The sequence below is a fragment of the Lissotriton helveticus genome, chromosome 3_1 (genome assembly GCF_964261635.1).
Source record: "Lissotriton helveticus chromosome 3_1, aLisHel1.1, whole genome shotgun sequence".
In the NCBI taxonomy this organism is placed as follows: domain Eukaryota; kingdom Metazoa; phylum Chordata; class Amphibia; order Caudata; family Salamandridae; genus Lissotriton; species Lissotriton helveticus.
The window spans coordinates 570,179,946-570,198,807 of record NC_136061.1 but is presented as its reverse complement, the minus strand read 5'-3'; the positions used below and the strand labels follow the sequence as shown (position 1 = coordinate 570,198,807).

Sequence of the window (18,862 nt, the reverse complement as noted above, 5' to 3'; positions counted from 1 at the left end):
GTTTGCGTTGCCTTGCGCCATGCAAGGAGAGGCAGGATGACGCAGAACCCGGAATGAGATTTACTAAGTCACGCAAGGCCACCTTGTGTGTCTTGGTAAATCTGGAGTGACGCAAGGCAGCGCAAGTCATTGCCTTGTGCTACTCTGCATGGTGGGGGCATTACGTGGGTGAAGCGTGGGTGTTCTCAAGCATCTAGTGGTGTAATAAACCTTAGGGGCTCCCCCTGAAAAGTACATGGTGGGGGCTCCCCACACTCTGGACCCAGTCAAGAGCTCTGAGGCCAGGGGTCAGCAGCCAGTGCACAGCGCTGGAGGGGTCCCACTGGAGCTCAGGGGCCCCCCACACCCTAGGTTGCAGGGGGTATTGTTACCCCACTGCAAGCCTCCATCCATGTATTCTGAAGCATTCTCAAATTTACCTACACTAGTTGGCATAGGAATGCATCGGAATTGTACGCCTTCCCACCAGAGGTCCAAGGAGGAGAACACATGCTGCACACATAGAAAGAGGACAATGCCTCCAATGATTTGTTTTTGTGCAGGAAGGTGTCCTTTCCAGCATAAAAACAATCCTGCCTGTAATGCAAGCACCCTTGCTCCATGGTGCAAGGCTCAGGCATTGGTACTAGGCTGCAGATTGTTATCACCGCAGTCAGAGGACAGGAATGCATCATATCTTGATAGATACGGTGCATTCCTGTCCTCTTCGATACACACAAAAAATTTGAAAGGAAGTTGAGATAAAAGCCTTTATATTTAAGGAAAAGGGTGAACACCCCTTTTATCTAGCACAAGCTTAATTCAGAGTTCTTAATAACCTGATGGTTTACTGGGAGAATGATCTATATTTACCCATGACATTTGCTTTCATTATAGGAAGTATTCTTAACTCTGATGCTTAACCACAAATGACGATTTTTCTTATTCTTATTGGTAGCGAACATTAACTGATTATGAACTAGACAGCCCTGCCAAGTACCATGCATCAGGCGTTGGACTAATGCATTTCAGTGTGATTGGCTGCATCACTGCACTGAAATGCATTGTCACACATATGTAGTGGCTTAGCTGAGCTGTCAAACTACCCCGGAGAGCGCTGGCTGATTAGTGCTAAAACATGATTATGATAAAAGCTGGCATTCCAGGCAGCGCACGGTGAGGACTCCACCGCAGGGGGCTGGCTGAGCTAAAGTGCAACAATGTAACACTATGAATTCATCACTCTCACAGTTATTGGTGGTTAAGTGGCGTGGCAGTTGAAATCAGTTTCTTTTTGCTGCTTACTGCAATCATGAGCTCAGCTCGCTGCTGTAAAGATGAATCCCGCGTCGCTGACACCGCTGGGCCCAGGCAGGGCTCCGGGACATCGATGGCGGTGCTGAAACACACAGTTCGCTCCGGCAAAGTGATGGTTAATCATTTGCAGCGCAGCTGCCCAGAAGACTGCAGCTAGTAAGTAGGTGAGCCGAGTGAGCCTCTGCGGCAGCGGGCGGCCACCAAGCACAGAGGCGACCCAGGCCGGTTACCCATGTACAGAATGGCAGCTGCTCTTGCTGCCCCCCTCGTTGCAAAATTAAGTAAGTGCCCTCGCATTTTGCTAACCTCGAGCGAATGAACGTGTGGATGAAAAAAGGCCCTGTAATTAGAAAAATCATTGGGAATCCCAAACGTATTCCCTTAGTGTTGGTGCTTCCAGGAGCAGGAATACCTATGCAGGAGTTTTGGGCATCTCCCATTCGAGCTCTCCCTATGCCGGTATCTAGGGAAATGTCTGGTTGCAGTAGGTTTGTTCTTGCGCCCCTGCTGTCTCTTTGTCCTCTTTGGTTGCAGGCCGTAAGGGCCTTCGGTGGAGCTGGTCAGTGTTCCTGCGCTCTGGGTCCAATACAAGGTCTGCTGGTTGTTTACTACCCGCCACGTGGAGGTGAGGTCCACGTTTCGCCCATGACCATGATTCACCATGGTTTCTTCCTACCCTTTTTGCAGAGCAGTGGGGATGCCTCAAGCACAACTGGAATACAGGTTGGCTGTAGGTGTGTGCCTGTGCACCAGTCTCACTGCTCCAGTCTGATTATCTGGGCTGCTGGTTGTCCTCTTTGGGCCAGTCTCTCAGTGGAATTGCCACTGGTCCCACTTACTGAGGCAACTCCATAGTCTCACAAGGCCAGCACACTGGCCCTCCTCACAATGTGGGATACATACATCCGCCAACTGGCATTACAGGCGAGAACAACGGGTGAACATCAGGCAGGCCTCCTCCTCAGCCATGTCCCAGATGAAAGGGAACTGGCAGCAAAAACTACCAACATCCGGGTCCATACCGGTCTCAAGGGTACAGGGTACTTGAAAGTAGTGGCTGAAGAGACCCAGAATGTAATTATTCCAAGGGGGGGGGGGGGGGGGGGAAATGTTGACGTAGAACACAAGCAGAGGATAATTTAGATGTCACACATATCAATCTGAAACCTTGGCAGACATGCTGCTTCCAAAAGGTGGTCAGCCTCTCTGACACTTGTACTAATGCCCCACCACCACACATGATCTACATTTAATTAAATTACCCACATCATTCACATTGCCCACTTTATTCACGGACTGCGTGCACTTGGTGGTCATAATTGTGCACTCACACTACAGTCTAGTATGTGCCAGCTTAACAGACATGCTTCAATTTCTGATATGTGTATGTTCCCCTCATCTTCATTGCTTGATTTTGCTCACGAGATAAGTCATTGAAATGTCACTCATAATTACACTGAAATTATGAAAATGTCAAACATATCAATCTAAAACCTTGACAGCTATGTCTAGAAGAGATATTTCTGACTATGACAGTAATTCATTTTTTGAATATATTAATATTTACTAAGCACGGTTCAAATTAAACAACTATCCCATATTTATCTTGTAAGACTAATGTTGTAGAAAGAGGAAGGGCCGGAGTGAAAATGATTGTAGACTTGAGTCAATCAGTCAAGACTTAAAGGGTTTTATGCTTAAATGCTCTTCAGTTCTTTCGTTTTGTGCTGGGCTGATGGTTAAAAAAGTTGAATCTTTGGATTATTGGTTATCTAACCTTGGTATTGGCTGCTTTACAGTCTTTGTGCTGACTGCACCCTTTTGGAAAGTGTCAGGATTATCCTTGTCTGTATGACTTGATTCTTCTCCTGAAGAGTCAGTAGTCTTGTTGCGTATAGCTCTGTCTTGCATATGCTTCCCTGTTATAACTTTATTAAATTTGTAAACAACCGTACCTTGTTTGAATTTCTTAATTTTTCTTTCTATGATTTCTTTGAACATAAATCTATGTTTCCTTTTATGTTAACTACATTTTCCTTTCATTTGCTTTCTTTTAATTGCTTGTAAAGTCCTGCTTTCAAGCATTAAGTTTTTGATAGTTCTTCCACAAGTAATAATTATAAATGCAATGAGCAAGATTTATTTATTTTTCTATAAAGTTGCATTCAGTATTATTTCTAATACCCTTGGTAAGCGCTTTGCCTTGTTGTATTGATAAGTTTGGTCGCATAGAATCTCTGACTTATTTCACGACTCAGAAGGTATTCTAGAAGTTTTAAACTTGTGTCCACGTTATTGGGAGATCTAGATTAAGTCTGGGCAGTGAACTCCGCTTCGCTTGCGGAGTTTTTCACACGTCGCATTACGGGGAGTTAAAAAAAACTCCGCTCCGCATAGCGGAGTTTTTTCCCTCGCTCACGTTCATCAATGTCAAGTTGGTGAGCGCAAGCAAGGAAAATCCACCTCCTGGCGAGATTTTTCCTTGTTCGCGGTCATCAACATCATGTTGGTGAGCGCAAGCGTGGAAAATTAACCTCCCGGCAAGATTTCTCAATGCAAGCATTACGATTCTTCATTACAACCGCCCGTTTGCGTTAAAAATCTACTCAAGCGGCAGAAAGGAAGCAGCACCCACTTGCACAGTGCGGACAAGCACCTGGCACTGAAAATGACAGCGAACAGCATTTATCTAAAGAAACTCTGCCGCTTGTTTTTTTGCACTTTGCAGAGTAACTCTGCGAACTCCACCCAGGCTTAACCTAGATGTTAGTATGACCTCCTCTATAAGGGGGTATATTTTTTGGGCTTGTTTGAGTGTGCTGCTCTTTTCTGAGCTTAAGGATTTTTTTTTCTCAAATGCATGCTGATAAGATTCCACTATGGTGCAAAATGTCCTGTGGTTGAATATAAAATTCAATGAGGAATGAGTAGTGACGTCACTGAAATGCACTTTTATGTTATCCTTGAATGTATCCAAATTAAAACTCTTCAATGACATGACAACACATAAAGCTCTCTTCAGCCTAGAAGCACGAATAAGAAACCAAGAAGCGCACTCTAAACCTAGGGCTTGCCACGTGGTGCACTGTGCTATATGCTTTTGACACACAATATATTGTCCTCAATTGAACATATTCCAATCTTTTTTTTTTAAATATGAATAATCATTTTAGTCCAAATATATGTACAAGAATAGTTTATGTGAAAAGGGTTTCTTAATTGAGGTATTCAGTATGCTTGATGCATCTCCTCACAGTCTTTTCCCCCATACTCTATTCAGACCCCTTGTACCCCATCATTATTTTGCTACCCTTATGTTTAAGTGTTGTGTTTCTTTACCTTTGAATAGTTTTAAGATCTTATCCGATGTGGCTTTCACTATACGGTTTTCCTATTTCTGTCACATTTATCCCCAATATGGTGGCCATTTTGCGTTCCTCCAGCCTTTTGCTAGCCCTTCTTATGGTTTGAACACCACTCCCCTTTCTAAAAGGCCTCCTGCCAGTGCCACTTTGTGTTCCCATCTTTTGAAGCTCCCCCAAAGTATGCTGGATCCATAACCCCCAGTTAACTGCACTTTACCCCTTTCCAGACGGCCCCAGCCCTCCTTAGGCTCACCCTTGCAGACTCACTTATTCCCACTTAAGATACGCATATTGTCATCTCAGGGATTCACAGTTCTTTGTCTGCACGCTGCACCATCCATCAATTGGTGTGATCTCACCAGTTTTTAGTCAGAGGATATTTTGGCCTTGATTTATGCATTACCATGGTCGTTACCACAGTTTACTGTATTTGTCTCATTAGAAATATATACATAACAATTGTTTGCCAGGCAGGTTTTGCATAAACCTTGACTATCAACATGTATATTGTGTGCACAAGGTAATACTAGCTTTAGTACATTTTCGATTTTACATTGCAAGAATGGTGCATTTCACTTTCATATTTGCCTCGATGAAGGGTGATTCGGAAGTGCATTGAGCGTGCACCCAGGCCGTAGTCAGCCGAGGGATCTTGGAGATCATGGTGAACTTGATCAATGCTGGAATGGCGTTTTTTTACTTAATTTTTGTTCCCTGATGGAGGGCGATTCTAAAATGCATTGGGGCTTAAACAATATTATCGATGATCAATGACTATGCAACAGTTAACCTGAAAAAATTAAGATTTTTGGTAAATAAAGCAATTTTCATACATAAATGAATTCAGAAGGTTATTCATATGTAAAATAATGATTATAATCTAGTCAATTGAGGACGCACTGGTCACAGAGTAATTTATATAGCGCGGTGCACCACTTGACAAGCCCTAGGGTTATGGGTGTGCTTCTTGGTTCCAAGTTTGGAGTAAGACCGGAAGTTCAGTCACAACTTATTTTGCTCGTTCTTGTTGCATTTATCTGTGCACAACCTGCAAGTCAAATCACCACATCCCTGGTGGTCAGACTTTGCGTTTTTGTCATTTTAGCACCAAGAGGCAATTCATTCACTCTGTGGAGTACCAAAGATAAATTGCCAAGATGGTTGTGTGATTTTTACATGACATTGGCTTGGATAATTAAAGCCCTGTGATGTATTAAGGTCACGCTTTGTTCATAGCTTGGTCGAAGGAGTAAAAAGAAAGGGAAGAGGAAGTGGTTCTACAGTAAAGCCAAGGGCATCTGCAATCATTTGAATATAGATTGGAGTGAGAAAGTGCTCGTTGTTTTATTTTTCCTCTGGCATTTGAACGCCTTTGTGAAAAATAGCATTTCAAATTGGATCAGACCCCACATAATCCTTCTGATTTATTCTAAAGTTGGACAACGCTCCTGAAATCAAAGTTCTCGTTATCTCCCAGTAGTTGGTGAGTGAGCACTGTGATATTGAAGCTGAAAAGCTCGTCTTCCCTGCAGGAGCCTTTGTGACAGGGCTACCCATTAAAAAAACGAAAGGGAATCAGCGACTGACTTTATGGGCACCTGGTGTTATGCGCTTGACATTTTAGTGCGTTTCACTTGCTCCAGACCCTGGTTGGTCGGCAGAGAAAAACCAGTCTGCCACATGCTTATAACAGAGGTAAGGACATTTATAGATTGTATACATCAAATAATGATACCATTGTCAAAATAGTAAAAGAACTCACAGCAGACAATCTTTTTGTTGAATAGCTCGGATTTTGTACCTAAGATGGTAACCCCACACAGAACAAATGTCTACTTCTGGAGTCAGGGCCCTTGTCCGCAATTGTTCTGACTCCTCTAACCCTCTATTCATCATTTTTCCCTGGAATTCTTTCTAGATATCCATCGTACAATTAACATTTTTAAAACTAAAAAATTGGAAATCTGCTCATTACCAACTATACTTCCTCAGCAAGGTAAAACCACTGATTCCAACCAAGAACTTAAAAATGAGTGTGCTATCAGTTTTCCTATGGCACACTGATGGAGGAAATGCCATAATTGTGAGACTTCCTAATCCATTGGTTGCTCTGCATAAATGTGTCCATTCAGCACCACGAAAGGTAGCAGGAACAAAGAATCAGCCCATATCATTTCAGTGGTTCTGGATCTTCAGTGACTCCCCATAGAAACAGCTCTCAGGACTGTATGCTAACATTCAGGTCCTCCTTAGCAAACTGAAAATTGGTGGATCTCATCTCACTTTCAGTAGAGCAGGGCTTGTGGTGAACATCCATCTCACTAAAAAGGAGAACATTCTAAATCCGACATTCTCTTGCTTTGTTTACAGACCTAGGAACTCTTGCTTGAAACACATTAGAAAAGTTTTAGCTCTTTCTAACTTCTACAAGGCACTAAAGTTCTCCCTCTCCAAATATGACGTCTAACAATAACCCTTGCTTCATTCTCTTTTTGACCCTGTTGGTCATGCTGATATGAACTTGTTTATACACTATTGGGCCCTTTGTTGTTAAAGCTTATTTTATTACTGGTGTTATTAAAGTGCTCCATTATTCTTGTGGTGGCGTTCACCCTGGCATTAATAAATGGTTAGTGATCAATTCTTGCAGAGCGTAGGAAGGAAGAGGCATATGCTTCCTTATGAAGACTCTGCTGAAAAATGTACTGACTTCTGATTTCTTACTCTTTCGGGGTATCAACAGACTTAGGTCATGGCTAAATGCTATAAATACAAGAATCATTTATATCATTAAGAGATCCTGATCTTGCTCTGTGACCTGGGATTTGTGGTCTTGTGGATTCCAAAGTGTTTTCTGTTTTATTTGTGGCCATTACTGCTTCTTTGTTCTGATTTACTAGTGTTCAGAGTGCTGCACTAGAAGGCATAGACCTCAAGTCCGCTTTAATCCCAGCCCTCCATGCCTACCATTCCACTCCTCATTCCACGACAGGGAAAATCCCCACCACCTAACTATTCAGAAGTGCTCTTGAAACAAAGATACCGCAATGGACCACCAGTCGGTCAATAGACCCTAAGGAGATTTGTGTCAGTGTCACTCACACCTCTCGGAAAGGCAAAATGAAGGCCTACACTGATAAGCGCTGATGCGCTCGAGACATGGTCTTCGGGAAAAGAGACTGAGTTCTTGTCAAGCAAAAGTGGACACGCAAGACTGATGCTCTGTTTGTTGTGGTGAGCAAGGGACATATGGTAACTGCCCAATGACTTGGAAACTCCATAACCAGAGACTCGTCTCACTTTAAGCCTTTGCCTCAATGTTCATCCGCTCCAAATCTCAGGAGTGAGGCAAGTCCACCTGAATGCACCAATCAAGCATTCAACTCTTCTCCAGAGATACAGATGAAGGTGCCCCTCCTCTATCTCATACAACTAGAGCTGGAAGGGAAGGCTGGTGCGAGCACCTCGGCTACTCATCTAAGAGTTATAATGTGTATGTATATATATATATATATATATATATATATATATATATATGTGTGTGTGTATATATATATATATACATATATATGTATATATATATATAAATATATATATCTCGCTTTCACCACTGCATCCAAGCGCTTCCCTTTGATGGGAAAGAATGGAGAGCGAACCCAACTTCAGTGCTCAGTCAGTGTCTTTATTGAAAGCCTTCAAACCACCACGACCGCCATGGCGCGTTTCGGCCTACAACGGCCTTGATCACATATGTATATATTTGTGTATACTTTTTGTTTAGCAAAGGGGGAGATTTGTACGAGGTCTCTAGTGGCCTTCAGCAGATGCTTTACAAAAGTATTATGAAATCTGATGGGTGTGACTGGGTGTGGTTAACAAACTTTGTGATGCAGCCATCCAGTTAAGAGATGCATACTGAAGAATAAAGACTTGCAAACCAGAGCTCTGTGTGCGGCGTGGTCTGTACCATGTTCCCACTCTGGGGAGGATGCTTCACAGGAACGGGGCACCTTCCTGTACAAAAACAATCTCCTGAGGCATATTCCTCTCTTTATGTGGGCTGCAAAATGTAAGTAAGCGAAGTAACGAGGAGGCGTAGCATTTTGGCACATACCCAGATCTACCAGCAACGGTAAATATTGGAATCCGTCAAAATCCTTGGGAGTTGCGTGAGAACACCCATGCAACGCCTTACCAGTGCAAAGTAATGCAGCTCTGCGCTTTGCGCTGGGCTGCATTACTTCTGATTTATTGTGGTTTGATAAATCTCATATGGGGGTTGCATCGTGCATGAACGCACCATGATGCGTGGTACAAAAGTAACAAAACCTCCTTGATAGATAGGGCCCTTTGTTTTTATCGATGTTGTTTAAGAACTCTTGAAAGTGGCAGAATATGAAACCATATGTGATAAATGCATTATTTTATTATCAGAAAGGAAACAAAAAGCATCCATTATATTAGCTCATTAAAATCAAAACCAGCTGCATGGAAAACTGAATTGTCTCTTATCAGTCATACAAGCCATTCACATGTCCAACTCAGTGGCACATATTTTATCAACTTCAGAAGGATGAACAGCCGAATTGTTGATTTGACAGTGGCCCGCAAGTTATACATCTACAGCCGTCAATCCTATTTGAGGTAGGAATTTAAGCTCTACAACTTAGAAAGCACTATCATGATCATTATGACGTGGAAAGGCAGGGGTTATGTATAATGCTGATTTTCTATTTCTTTAGCCATTCCTCTCCTCTGTTGGCAGAACAAAGAAACCCAAGTGCCTGTGGCTACTCGAAAAACGCTCAACTGTGCGCTCATTTTAATTTAACACTAGATGATTGGCTTCATCTGTGCCCCATTTCCTTTCCTGCCAGCTCATCTGCATTACTTTCTGCCATGTGGCAGCCAGAATGAATGTTGACAGTACCCTTTCTCTGACAGCAGCTGCTTCTCTTTTTGCCCTCTTTGCAGATGATTCAAGAGAGCAGGGTCTTGATTGAAATGGCTGACACCATCCACGAGAAGATTATGCAGTGCCAGAAAGCCGGTAAGCAGCAGCCCAATGCAATTCTGTCTCTAACTATCCCAGTGTCCTGAACATACATGTGTTTTCCCTAATCTTTCCTTACGCATGGGCCTTCATCGTCATGCAGGCAATTAGAGCAAAATGGGCAAAAATCATCTCTGTGGGCCACTGGTGTAGAGGACTGTAGAGCTAGACACAGTGGTTAATTTGTAAAAATAATTTAAGCGGCTGTCATCGGGAGGCAGCTTGTACAAGCCCATGTCTCCTTTTAGCACTGCCTAAAACAGAACCAACTACTAACCATGAAAGTGGAGAGAGGAGGTGGCTTAGTGGCTAGAGCTGCCGACTTCTGGGCCCCGGAACAAGGTTCGAATCTGTGTCGGCCCAACATCCTGTGATTCTGGGCAAACCACGTAGTCTCCCTGTGCCTACAAAAAATGAATGTGTCCTTAACTGGTGCTCATGAAAAGTGCTGGTGTTGATGATTAAGAAGTTACATTTACAAACAAGAGGAATCCATTAAGTAATGGGTCAACGATGTCCCTACTATGGTTGGGAACACGTGAGGTGTTTTTGGGTACCCCTCACACACCAACAGGCCCCTTGGTGTCATGCTTCATCATCCGGGTCAACGTATCCCTCTACTAGATACGGCGTGCTGCGACCAACGATTACGTGGGAGCACTTCTTGACTATGTGTGGTGTATGTGAGGGATTTTTATGTGAGTGCTGTGGGGGGGTTTTAAGAATAGTGAGTGGAGTTTAAAAAGCACCTGACTCGTAGGGTAGCAAAAAAACTTTAATTGGCCCCCGGGTTGGTACTAGTAAAAGAGTACGTGAGGAGGTAATGGCGTAGTTTATGTGCACCACCTCCTATGTGTGTGTCGTCAACATGTTTCGATGTAAAAACATCTTCTTCAGGACTGGGGTGCACAAATCCCCACCTTGCTCACGTTTTTCTAATCACGTCTTTTGAATATTTCTAAAAAGTGATATTTACAAGTGAAGGTATATCAATGTACCTACTGAGCAACCGCTATTTAGCAGACCTGCGGAGGAAAAGGACAAAAAAATGTTTTCAGGTGATCCTTCCTCCAAAAGACCATGGGTTGGTACACCTGTGGATCAGGTCATGCAAAAAATGTGCGGTTTAAAAATTGTCAAGACACGTCAGTGCCATTCTACACAGGATAAACGTGCCTATGGTGAAAAAATGTTATTCAGAAAATCAAAAATCAGAAAGGACACATACAAGACAGACACACATGTAACAAAAAACACACGCTCTAGTGTCAGGTTTGTGGATAAAACCCTCTAGTATTTACTATGTTTGTGATTAGTAGGGAGATTTCTGTGAAGCTCACAGTGGGCAAAACCTACTGTTTAGTTAGGAGTTTGTTACTCCATGAGACCGTTTCTTGCTTAGGGGTTACCCGGGCTTCCTTGCTGCCTGTGAGAAAAATACACAAATACCTCTATTTCTTTTCTGGTACTTACATATTGCTTAGGGGTGGTTAGACCTTCCGTTTTTTGGTGGTATTACTCACGGGTCTATGAGGAGAATCCCTCTTCGCTGCCCCTTACGCCGGCTCCGCTGATTGTGGAAGTGCGTTAGTGCGTCTACAAGGGGCCTTTATATACTCTCGCTGCTGCGCCCTTAATTGGATTATTGGTAAGGCTAGTGACCGGGGCGGCCTATATTTGGTTCGCCGGTAATTGGTTTCGTTCGCAGCGTTTCATTTTTGAAGGCGCATGCGTTTGTAGTCGTTCGCGCATGCACGATACGCTAAACGGTCCTGCTGTATAGCGCGCATGCCCACAAATGTAACACTACTATCCCTTGACTTCTGAGAGTCGGGTTCGAGTCTGCACTGGTCCTACTCTAAAAAAGTTAATTTTTATTCAATAAGGAAAAGGGAATGCCAAGATGCATTTCTTGAGGGGCTCCTACTAAAATTACTGATACAATGCAAGAATAGTTTGCTGCTATTGCCATACTACTCTGCGAACCCACGGTTCGTGCCTGTATTGGGTCTATTATCAACAATATATAATTGTTTCTTTCAGTAATAAATATGGCAGTGCTGGCATATGGTCTCATGAGAATTACAATTAAAATAGTGAGGATTTTGTGAACTTGACACATTACAGGGGATTGCACTTAAAATACAGATATAAAGCAAGAATTGTTCGCTACTTTTTACATACTACCCTGTGAAACACGGGTTCTCGCTTGTTTTGGGTCTATTATGAAAATATATGATAGTTGTTTTTAGCAATGAACATAGCAGGACTGGCATTCGGTTTAAGGGAATTACAAAGATAGTGAGGATGTTGCAAACCGGACACTCAGATTTTCTGTTAACACATTTAGTGTCTAACAATAGCATTGCTGCACAGGGATGTTTTCGATACTCAAGGCAATTCTATGTTTTTAGTTGGCCCCAGGGAATATCGTCATTTAGTCCTGATATATGGGTACCTAAGCGAAAAACCCAACGCTGTTCTTTTTCAAAGAGACCTTTTTCTGTGGGTAATTGTTCAATCAAAGTCCAGTAGATGTCATTGACACAAAGTACCATCTCCAAGAAGTGAGTTGCCATTTTGGTAGTACTTTTTTTGCACCGTATATTGCTCTTATGCTCATTGAGCCTTGTTTTAACTGCTCTGGTGGTCATGCCAATGTATTCCAAGTGGCAGGGGCATACAATCATGTAGACAACATTCTTGCTGTTGCAATTTGTCATTTTTCGTTGGTCCCATTTTGTGCCATTGGCGAAGGTCAGTTGTCTGCTTTTTTTGGTTAAGTGGCAGCTGGCACAGTTAGCACAGGGATAATGTCCCTGGATTCCTTGTACTGTCAATTGTCGTTGTGGTTATAGCTTTGGGCGTGTATGTACTAGTATGTCTTTGAGGTTTCTGCAGCGTCTGTGCGAAAACATCATTTTTTCAATCTTCATATTCCCGCAGTTTAAAATGCGCCAATGCTTGTTCACTATCTTTGACACTTCATTAGAATGAGTGTTGTATGTAGTGACGCATATTGGTCTCGTTTGTTTGGCAGTTGGTTCGATTTTGTCTTCCAGAAGAGCGTCTCTATTGTTATTCCTAGCTCTTTTCATGGCAGTATCGATTACTCTGTCTGGGTACTTCCTGGCTTGTAGTTTGTTCTTTAAATCTAGGGCCTGAGACTTGTAGTTGTCCATTTGGGTACAGTTTCGCCTCAGTCGGAGAAATTGCCCATACGGCACGTTCATGCTGAGGTGGCGTGGGTGGAAACTGTCGTATCTAAGTAGACAGTTCCTAGCCGTCGGTTTGAAATGTGTCGTAGATTCTAGTCCTCCATTTTGATGATAGATGTTGAGGTCTAAAAAGACCAGTTGTTCATTGGAAACTGAATGTGTGAATTTCAGAAACCGGTCTTGGGTTTTGAGCCATTCCATGAAATGGGTTACTGTTTCGTGGTTACCCTGCCAGATCACAAAGATGTCGTCAATGTATCGTTTCCACATGAGTATGTGTTCTCTGTAGGGGTTGCGAGGGTTAAGGATTTTGTTGGTTTCCATGTGGTGTACATACAATCCGGCCAGACTCGGCGCGAATGTGCTCCCCATGCTTGTGCCATGGCTCTGTAAATAAATTGTTTCATTATATTCGAAGACATTTTTGGTCAGCGCTAGAGCGATACACTCCATTACTACTGCCCTAGGGGTTTGGTATCGCCAGTTTGTACTGTACAAAACTTCTTCGATTATAGCCAGGGTCTCGTCATGGGGGAGGCTTGTATACAAGCTCTCCACATCCAGGCTGAGTAGTAGTTGGTTCTCTGGGTCAAATGTGAGATCTTTTAGCATTTGCAGAACTGATTTTGTATCCCTCAGATACGTATCTGTGGCCTGGATGAGGGGTCGCAGAAAAGCGTCTGAAAATTTTGAGAGAGGCTCAAGAATCGAGCCAATCCCTGAGACAATGGGTCTCCCTGGTGGATTGTCCAGATTTTTATGGATCTTGGGGATACAGTAAAAGTAGGGCGTTCGTGGGTTCTTTTGCATCAGGAACTCAGACTCTTTTTTCGAGAGCCAATTATGTGCCACAGCCTCCTCTACCATCCCTCCAATAGTTATTCGCAGGGATTCGGTCGGGTCATCTGCCAATACCGTGTAGTTTCGTCTATCTGACAAAAGCCTCAGACATTCCTGGTTGTATGCTGTCGTCGTCTGTATGACAGTGGCTCCGCCCTTATCGGCGGGTTTTATAGTGATATCCTGATTATTAGTCAATTCTCGAATCGCCACTTGTTCCTCCTTTCTTGTGTTGTGAAAAACTGGACTTTCCGTCGGGTTTAATTTCATGAGATCGTTCATTACCGCTTTTTCGAAGGTCAGAACCTCTATGGGTAGTAGGGTATCAGGCGGTGTGAAGGTAGATTTGGGTCTCAATCCTGTGTCTGTCTCTGGGACATTCTCCTTGTCCTTAAAGAAAATCTATAATTTAACTTTTCTCAGAAATTCTTGCATCTCTGTGTGAAGTTTGAAGGAGTCCAACTTGTTGGTTGGTACGAAACTTAGGCCTATATTCAATACATCCCTCTGGGTTGTTGTAAGTTCCCATGGTGTGATGTTGACCACTAGGTCCCTCTGGAGCTGGTTGACGGGTTGCTCTGTAGGGCTCCCGTCATGCTTCTCGTGTTCACCCTGGGGTCCCCTTGGTTGGGGTCTTGCCACATCACAGTGTTGCCTTTTCTGTTCCGCCCTCTGTTGGTTCCTCTGCGGGAGCCTAAAAAGGCTGGTTATTGTAAAAGTTCAGATCGAACTCAGGGACCCATGGTTGGTACATTGGTCCAGCTGGTCCTTGTCCAAAGTTAAATGGTGGGAACGGTGTTGGTACTGTAAAAGGTGGATGGAATGGTTGTGGTTGGTATCCTCGCCATCCTCTTTGTCTCGGGTAGGCTTGGCCCTGTCGTCTCTGGTAGCCTCTCTGCCGCTGGTTACTGCGAGTGCTTGAGCAAGATGAATCGCTATTGGTGCCATCAGTATCGTTGTCATTACTCCTGTTGCCTGAGTTGTAGTAATGACAACGATAGTGATGGCACCAATAGCGATTCATCTGGCTCAAGCACTCGCAGTAACCAGCGGCGGAGAGGCTACCAGAGATGACAGGGCCAAGCCTACCCGAGACAAAGAAGATGGCGAGGATACCAACCACAACCATTCCATCCACCTTTTACAGTACCGACACCGTTCCCACCATTTAACTTTGGACAAGGACCAGCTGGACCAATGTACCAACCATGGGTCCCTGAGTTCGATCCGAACTTTTACAATACCCTGCCTTTTTTAGGCTCCCGCAGAGGAACCAACAGAGGGCGGAACAGAAAAGGCAACACTGTGATGTGGCAAGACCCCAACCAAGGGGACCCCAGGGTGAACACGAGAAGCATGACGGGGGCCCTACAGAGCAACCCGTCAACCAGCTCCAGAGGGACCTAGTGGTCAACATCACACCATGGGAACTTACAACAACCCAGAGGGATGTATTGAACAAAGGCCTACGTTTCGTACCAACCAACAAGTTGGACTCCTTCAAACTTCACACAGAGATGCAAGAATTTCTGAGAAAAGTTAAATTACAGATTTTCTTTAAGGAGACTGTCCCAGAGACAGACACAGGATTGAGACCCAAATCTACCTTCACACCGCCTGATACCCTACTACCCATAGAGGTTCTGACCTTCGAAAAAGCGGTAATGAACGATCTCATGAAATGAAACCCGACGGAACGTCCAGTTTTTCACAACACAAGTAAGGAGGAACAGGTGGCGATTCGAGAATTGACTAATAATCAGGATATCACTATAAAACCCGCCGATAAGGGGGGAGCCACTGTCATACAGACAACGACAGCATACAACCAGGAATGTCAGAGGCTTTTGTCAGATAGACGAAACTACACGGTATTGGTGGATGACCCGACCGAATCCCTGCGAATAACAATTGGAGGGATGGTAGAGGAGGCTGTGGCACATAATTGGCTCTCGAAAAAAGAGTCTGAGTTCCTGATGCAAAAGAACCCACGTACGCCCTACTTTTACTGTATCCCCAAGATCCATAAAAACCTGGACAATCCACCAGGGAGACCCATTGTCTCAGGGATTGGCTCGATTCTTGAGCCTCTCTCAAAATTTTCAGACGCTTTTCTGCGACCCCTCATCCAGGCCACAGATACGTATCTGAGGGATACAAAATCAGTTCTGCAAATGCTAAAAGATCTCACATTTGACCCAGAGAACCAACTACTACTCAGCCTGGATGTGGAGAGCTTGTGTACAAGCCTCCCCCATGACGAGACCCTGGCTATAATCGAAGAAGTTTTGTACAGTACAAACTGGCGATACCAAACCCCTAGGGCAGTAGTAATGGAGTGTATCGCTCTAGCGCTGACCAAAAATTTCTTCGAATATAATGAAACAATCTATTTACAGAGCCATGGCACAAGCATGGGGAGCACATTCGCGCCAAATCTGGCCGGATTGTATGTACACCACATGGAAACCAACAAAATCCTTAACCCTCGCAACCCCTACAGAGAACACATACTCACGTGGAAACGATACATTGACGACATCTTTGTGATCTGGCAGGGTAACCACTAAACAGTAACCCATTTCATGGAATGGCTCAATACCCAAGACCGGTTTCTGAAATTCACACATTCAGTTTCCAATGAACAACTGGTCTTTTTAGACCTCAACATCTATCATCAAAATGGAGGACTAGAATCTACGACACATTTCAAACCAACGGCTAGGAACTGTCTACTTAGATACGACAGTTTCCACCCACGCCACCTCAGGATGAACCTGCCGTATGGGCAATTTCTCAGATTGAGGCGAAACTGTACCCAAATGGACAACTACAAGTCTCAGGCCCTAGATTTAAAGAACAAACTACAAGCCAGGAAGTACCCAGACAGAGTAATCGATACTGCCATGAAAAGAGCTAGGAATAACAATAGAGACGCTCTTCTGGAAGACAAAATCGAACCAACTGCCAAACAAACGAGACCAATATGCGTCACTACATACAACACTCATTCTAATGAAGTGTCAAAGATAGTGAACAAGCATTGGCGCATTTTAAACTGCGGGAATATGAAGATTGAAAAACCGATGTTTTCGCACAGACGCGGAAGAAACCTCAAAGACATACTAGTACATACACGCCCAAAGCTATCACCACGACAATTGACAGTACAAGGAATCCAGGGACATTATCCCTGTGCTTACTGTGCCAGCTGCCACTTAACCAAAAAAAGCAGACAACTGACCTTCGCCAATGGCACAAAATGGGACCAACGAAAAATGACAAATTGCAACAGCAAGAATGTTGTCTACATGATTGTATGCCCCTGCCACTTGAAATACATTAGCGGTACAAAAGTGGGTGGTGAAAAACGGGGTGGTGATGGACGGAGCATCTGAATCAATCAAACACTCACACCCAGTCAAAAGATCTGGGTTTAATCCATCACCGTTCTTTAGCCCACTCTGCCACCCCAGTTCAGACATGGCTATATGCAAATCAGTCTGACCCTGTGCCTCATGGGAACAGTCCATCCCGAACTGCCAAGCCCCCTTTTGTACCGCTTTGGCCGCCATAAGTGTGGCAGGGTATGCTCAGACGTGAGTCCCTTGCTCTCTTTGCCACTGGATTCAAGCAAGCCGGGCTGAAGACGGCTGGAATGCCAGAAACCGGTCCTCGGAAGCTTGTTTCCGGTCCAGGGAAGGCATGGCTTGGCAGTTCGGGCTGGACTGTTCCCATGAGGCACAGGGTCAGACTGATTTGCATATAGCCATGTTTGAACTGGGGTGGCAAAGTGGGCTAAAGAACGGTGATGGATCAAACCCAGATCTTTTGACTGGGTGTGAGTGTTTGATTGGTTCTGATGCTCCGTCCATCACCACCCTCTTTTGTACTGACTTGGAATACATTGGCATGACCACCAGAGCAGTTAAAACAAGGCTCAATGAGCATAAGAGCAATATACGGTGCACAAAAAGTACTACCAAAATGGCAACTCACTTCCTGGAGATGGGACATTGTGTCAATGACATCTACTGGACTGTGATTGAACAATTACCCACAGAAAAAGGTCTCTTTGAAAAAGAACAGCGTTGGGTTTTTCGCTTAGGTACCCATATATCAGGACTAAATGACGATATTCCCTGGGGCCAACTAAAAACATAGAATTGCCTTGAGTATCGAAAACATCCCTGTGCAGCAATGCTATTGTTAGACACTAAATGTGTTAACAGAAAATCTGAGTGTCCAGTTTGCAACATCCTCACTATCTTTGTAATTCCCTTAAACCGAATGCCAGTCCTGCTATGTTCATTGCTAAAAACGATCATATATTTTCATAATAGACCCAAAACAAGCGAGAACCCGTGTTTCACAGGGTAGTATGTAAAAAGTAGCGAACAATTCTTGCTTTATATCTGTATTTTAAGTGCAATCCCCTGTAATGTGTCAAGTTCACAAAATCCTCACTATTTTAATTGTAATTCTCATGAGACCATATGCCAGCACTGTTATTTATTACTGAAAGAAACGATTATATATTGTTGATAATAGACCCAATACAGGCGCGAACCGTTGGTTCGCAGAGTAGTACGGCAATAGCAGCAAACTATTCTTGCATTGTATCAGTAATTTTAGTAGGAGCCCCTCAAGAAATGCATCTTGGCATTCCCTTTTCCTTATTGAATAAAAATTAACTTTTTTCAGAATAGGACCAGTGCAGACTCGAACCTGACTCTCAGAAGTCTAGGGATAGTAGTGTTACATTTGTGGGCATGCACGCTATACAGCAGGACCGTTCAGCGTAACGCGCATGCGTGAACAAACGCAACTAACTACAAACGCATGCGCCTTCAAAAATGAAACGCTGCGAACGAAACCAATTACCAGCGAACCAAATATAGGCCGCCCCGGTCACTAGCCTTACCAGTAATCCAATTAAGGGTGCAGCAGCGAGAGTATATAAAGGCCCCTTGTAGACGCACTTCCACAATCAGCGGAGCCGGCGTAAGGGGCAGCGAAGAGGGATTCTCCTCATAGACCCGTGAGTAATACCACCAAAAAACAGAAGGTCTAACCACCCCTAAGCAATA

The 18,862-nt window shown here is 43.9% G+C and overlaps 1 protein-coding gene across 3 annotated transcripts in view; it reads left to right on the top strand.

Moving 5' to 3' along the window:
* Positions 1-18,862, top strand: part of PLCL1 (phospholipase C like 1 (inactive)) — a 506,778-nt gene that overhangs the window by 318,417 nt on the left and 169,499 nt on the right. For all 3 annotated transcript variants that reach the window (XM_078680511.1, XM_078680509.1, XM_078680510.1), the window contains exon 4: positions 9,636-9,711. In XM_078680511.1, the coding sequence (XP_078536637.1) occupies positions 9,636-9,711 (76 nt within the window). The remainder of the gene's footprint in view (positions 1-9,635; positions 9,712-18,862) is intronic.